The sequence below is a fragment of the Corapipo altera genome, unplaced genomic scaffold (assembly GCF_003945725.1).
Source record: "Corapipo altera isolate COAL_440 unplaced genomic scaffold, ASM394572v1 23b, whole genome shotgun sequence".
In the NCBI taxonomy this organism is placed as follows: Eukaryota; Metazoa; Chordata; class Aves; order Passeriformes; family Pipridae; genus Corapipo; species Corapipo altera.
Genome location: NW_020884885.1, coordinates 3,383,173 through 3,388,333, shown reverse-complemented (window position 1 = coordinate 3,388,333; position 5,161 = coordinate 3,383,173). Strand labels below are relative to the sequence as shown.

General features: G+C 45.4%; 1 protein-coding gene across 3 annotated transcripts in view; it reads right to left on the bottom strand.

The window, feature by feature from the left end:
- Positions 1 to 1,375, bottom strand: part of TMEM229B (transmembrane protein 229B) — a 34,453-nt gene extending 33,078 nt beyond the window's left edge. Inside the window, exon 1 of one of the 3 annotated variants that reach the window (XM_027642174.1) lies at positions 1,167 to 1,375. Coding sequence is in view for 1 of the 3 variants with exons in the window: in XM_027642168.1 (XP_027497969.1) it covers positions 4 to 13 (10 nt within the window). In the remaining 2 variants the exon portion in view is untranslated. Of the gene's footprint in view, positions 1 to 3; positions 410 to 1,166 lie in introns of those variants that run through there. The other 2 variants (XM_027642168.1, XM_027642169.1) reach the window with 2 other exon arrangements.
- Between the last annotated feature and the right edge of the window lie 3,786 nt (positions 1,376 to 5,161).

Here is a 5,161-nt window from a genome sequence, read left to right as displayed (position 1 = left end):
CACCGGTGTCCATGGGTGCCCCGCGGCCGGCGGGAGGTGAAGTGTGCCAGTGACACTCGCCCGTAGTATGGATGCGGTTTCAATCTGCACATGCTCGCTCCCGACAGCCAGCCTGCCCCGCCACCTTCCCTTAACTCTTTCCGCACTGCCTCGCACTGCCTCCCCCGCGCCGCCGCGCTGGCCCCGCGCCCGCCAGCCGGGGTGCAGCTGGTCCTCTCGGTCCGAAGGCCCGGGGCCCCTCCTGAGGACAGTGGGGGGAGAGAGCCCGAACACGGCAGGGACCCACGGGAGGGACCCGTCCCCCCGAGAGAACTGGACCCTGTCGGTGTGTGCTCGGGTGTGCGTCGGGAACACCCTGCCCAAAAAGCTCCCCAAACGCATGAAGTGTTTGCTGTGGCTGGGGACACGATGTGGCACAGCGCTCCTTGACTGGTGAGCCTGCGGTACCGGTTCTTCATATACGTACTCCTCTAAAGAAATCCGGAACAAAAAAGCAAATAACTGCCGCACTCCACCTCCACCCTTTTTAGCTGAGGGATGTAACCCCCACGCGCCTGTTGTTAGATCTGGACGCCGACAGGACATCCCTGCAGTGAAGCAAATCAAATATAGGCATCAAAGGAAGTATTTGTCTGCAGCTTCACTATTAAAATAGTGAAACGTAATCTCAGCAAAATGTGTTTTTCCTCCCAGAAGGACCTCTTAGATTCAGAAAATTGCCCGAGGAAGAGGATTGAGAAAATAAAGCATAAGCAGTAAAAATAAACTAAAATCCCTTCTCTGGCTACATTAACTCTTAGGCAGCACAAGAACACAAGAAAAAAAGTGGCTTTCTTTGGCATTAGTAATCAGGAGATTGCCGTCCTGAACCACGGTTTGCAAGCAAACCAATGACTCCTCTGTACCTCTGGCTTCCCTCTGAAAAAATGGAAGTAACAGCAGCTCTCTGCAGTGAGGAGTAGCTGGCTAGTGCCTCTCAAGTGCCCTATAGTCTTCAGACAGAAGTGAGAGAGGTTTTTATTTCTGTTCCTTTACAGAGAGAGAAATTAACATATCCTGGGTTAAAATGGTAACCTGGAGTGATACCAACTCAGAAATGGCAATTGATCCGGAGCCCAGAGACCCATCTTTAACCAGCATCCTGCTTTTTCTAAAGAGCTACTGACTTTGGGCTCTTCTCTGGTCTTCCCAGGGCCCTGATGCAGTCCACATTTTCTTTCTCGCAGGCACAAGGATTCCTGGTTCTCTCTTGCTTTCTGTAGTACCAGAAATGATGAGCTAATGTTTTTAGCAGAATAAGGATGTTTTTATGACCTCTGTTTAATGACTCAGCATTTGTGATATCAATAATAAATGGTCCAAATGATGAGGCAACATCGGATCTGTACAGGCTCCAAGGCAATTATAATGAAGTATTCTCAAGATGTCTGGCCGCAGTGACTCTGTCAAAGGTAGATATTCTCTTGAGAGGCTGCTCCTTCAGCCCCAGAACGGCAGGGCCAGCAGACGCTGCACACTCAAAGCCTGCCGCGGCTGTGCATAGCTCTGCATAACCCGGGAGCGCCCGGGCTGCTGTCTGGCGTTCCCTCCGCACTTGCCTGGGGAGCTCTGGGTACAAACCTCTGTAGCTGCTCCGAGGATGCCACAATGCAGCAAACCAGCCTGTCACCAAGTCACCTGATTGCACAATCTCACTGTGACAGCTGGAGATTCAAAAAGATGGAGCATTTTAAAGGGGAAATGGAGAATAATACACAGCTAGCCCTACCTCAGCAACCGAGCTGTGCAAGCTAGGGCAGCACTGCATGTGCTGGTGACCTCAAGCTGGATGAAAAAAAAAACAACACAATTACGTTATATAAATTTCAACAGAGCTGAGAAGGAAAATGTTAAGATAGCTAAGGCATCTTTGATGTTCTAAGAAGCACCTTTAAAATACCATATCAGTATAGGCAGTTAGAGAAGACAGCAGCCTGATGCAGTGCTTATGTATTTATTGTGAAATAGCATCCATTAGAATGCACTGAGGACTGTGCTAGAGTTATAGTCAAGGGAGAGCATGAGAGAGATCATTTCACAGTATGAGACAACATCAACGTTTCACAGCATGAGAGGAGAGAATGCTTTACAAGGAGCAGAGAAAAGGTCAGAGAGGAAGAAGACAGCTAAGAGATACTCACCTACGAGAAGAAGAAATCAACAACCAAAGATGGACTGGAAAAAATCAGAACCTTGTCTAGGGAATACACAAATCTGTATTCTCCTGTCTAGTCACAGCATGCAGAGAGAGGAAGGAGGAGGTAAGGAGAAAGGAGAGGGCTCCCAGAATGAGAAAGGAGGAAGGACGAGGCAGCGAGGCAGGGTGAGGGGAATGAAGACAAACACTGTACTGTGCTGAGGGGACAGACAGGAGGGAGAAATGCTAGAGTGAGCACCTGGTAGTGGTGTTGTACATCTGAGAGCTTGTTCAACTCTCCCCAGCTACAGTAGCTGCTCCAGCCTTGTTTCTTTCAGCCTGATCTAGTAATGGGAGAGAAAAGAAAAATTAAGTTGAGATTGTAATACAGTGAAAATGGGAGTAGGATGATACCTGGGGACAAAGGAGAGACAATTTCTAGAAGTGCCCTTTTGTCAGGCATTCACCAGGAGGCTTGAGTTCTCCAAGGCCTAGTGCTGGGAGAGAGCACCATTCTCTGCAGGGTATCCAGGCTCGTGCACAGAAAACTGGCTCCAAGATGAAAAGAGTTTGTGGTGACTTAAGTATGCTCTAGCCTCTCTGCAGCCACTTTTGAACAGGCACAGGAGATGCAGCTGATCTTATCAATGGTCTCATAATTCCTTCATGTGTGTGTTACCTTTTTCTGAAATAACAGAGATCATATGTAACACCTGATCTAGGTCCTCTATATGTGTGCCCCAAACCAACTCAGATGTCCCTGCACCAGCCTGGCTGGTTCTGGAAGGATTTCTCCATTTGGGTCCAGCATAACACCTGACTGTATAGAAACATCTTGGAAAGTAGCATAATCATATTTTTTTTCTGCTTTACTCTTGTATCTGGGCACACTAAGGAGTGCAGTGCAGCAGTACCCAAGCTAGTTCCTCACTTATCCATTTTTGTGTTTTATTTGTGGCATATTCTTACACAGAAAATAAAGTTACTTAGATCTTCAGGAATGCTTTAATGTGGTCATTACACTGGTATCTGAGTACAACACAAGTATCGCTGCCACTGTAGTCATTCCCAGTGAGGTAAGATCTCACTCTGCAGACTGGGCTTTGAAGTTCAGGCATATTTCAGTTAAAAGGAATCCTAAATTTTAGATTCATAGCATCTCTCTTTCCCCAGAGAATTTAGTTTTATATGGCTCCTTATATTTAAATTCCAGTTGTGGATGCTCATCCCTTCTGTAAATTCAGTCCCTGTCTAGAAAAAGGAGCACCTGGAAATTAATCTTACCTATTTAGTTCAAGTGGCTTGTCTGACACTGCTTAGGAACTAATAAGGAATTGGATTCATCTTTCCAGAGCAGGGTTTAACTATCTGGCTTATTAAGTCATCCTTAGCCTAATTTCATGACTCACTTTCTACATGCTAACAGGTTCTGTAACAAATGAAATGGGAATCTCACCCTATAACACTCCTCGCTCTCTACCCAGGCCTGATTCAGTATGACTTAGGCCAGCCAGTGCACTGAAGGAAACACTTTCATGAAAAACTTCATCACAATTGTTTAAAACCTCTCAAGCTGGAGTCAGGATTTTTCCCTCCTTGGGGAAGTTTGGCTCTTTCTTTCCTCTTTGCCTGAGGAGGCCTCTCCTTGGGTATATAGAATAGAGAGGAGATGCTGTGTGTTTATTTAATAGCCCCACACCCACACAGATGTACAACCAAAACATGGGCTTCTCTGACAGGAAACTAAGGAACAAAGAGCAATCTTGAGGCTTGCAAGGAAATCAAAGAAGGAACTAATTTTTTTTTTTCTGAGGGGACCCCAGTCACTGTGGTGACAAATGTTAGTCAAATCCACAGAGTAGGAAGTGGATTTTGAAGAACACCAAAAATCACGTGCTGTCTCAGATCAGCTTGCATAGGTCTTCATGCAATAGCATGGAAATTGCTTCCTTTGTCTCTTTTTGCTTTTGGTGCTGGTTGTAAAAAATACAAGCCGTGGATTTTCACTGCCTTCACTCATCTGGTGAGTTTATTGGCGAAAACATGAAGGAAATTTTCAAACATGATTCTTTCAAGCTGCAGTAGGTTCCCTAGTCTGATGGTTCCTTTCCTCCTCTTTCTTTTGTATGTATCAGGCACTTGGGTTCTTTCTGTGGCTTCAGACACTAGTGCCATATTCATCACTCCTGAAAAAGCACAATAAGAGGCAGGAGTTAAGTCCACAAAGGTTCTTGACTTGTCTCTGCCCAAAACTGAAGATGTTTAAACATTTGTTTGTTTAACCATGTGTGTGGCAGTCTCTGCCAGTAAGGTGCTGTTCTTGGGATCAACCTCAAGATATTAAAGCCTAGGTAGCAATCCACAAGGAGCCCAGAGCTATTTTTGAAAACTCTGGCCTTTCTCTCTAGGATTGCTGAAATCATTCCCTTACTCAGAACATTTTCTTTCCTCTAGATATAGATTATAATAGTAAAGTTTGCTTGAGTATTTAGTTCTGCTTTCCTTCAAGGCATTTTTCTGTAATGGATACCTGCCATGCCTTATGGGTTGGTGAGAGCCTGGCTCCAAAATAAAACACTGCAGACAGGAAACTTTTACTCCTAACAGATATGACTGAAGTGCCATGCAGCAAAGCATGGCAGCATCTTTTACCGTCACAGTACCCTGTTTAGGAAAGCCCTCTCCAGGGCTGCTCTGTTCAAGGTATCCATGGGAAAGAATATTAGTAAGACATTATTTTATAGACACTGTCAAAGCTGTTATTCAGGGATCACCTCTTTGGACTGATGGAAAAATTGCTCAGCAGAGTTTTAGTGTCCTCCACTGCCTTCTGCCATCTTTGCCTCCATGTGGATTAGGTTCCAGAAAGGTCCTTCAGAACAGAGCAGCCTAAAACTTCTAGAACAAGCAGCAGGCAAGATTTACCTGAGATATGACTGATGTCTGGCTAAGTAAGCATGTGTTTGCTTGAATTTTTAATGAAAA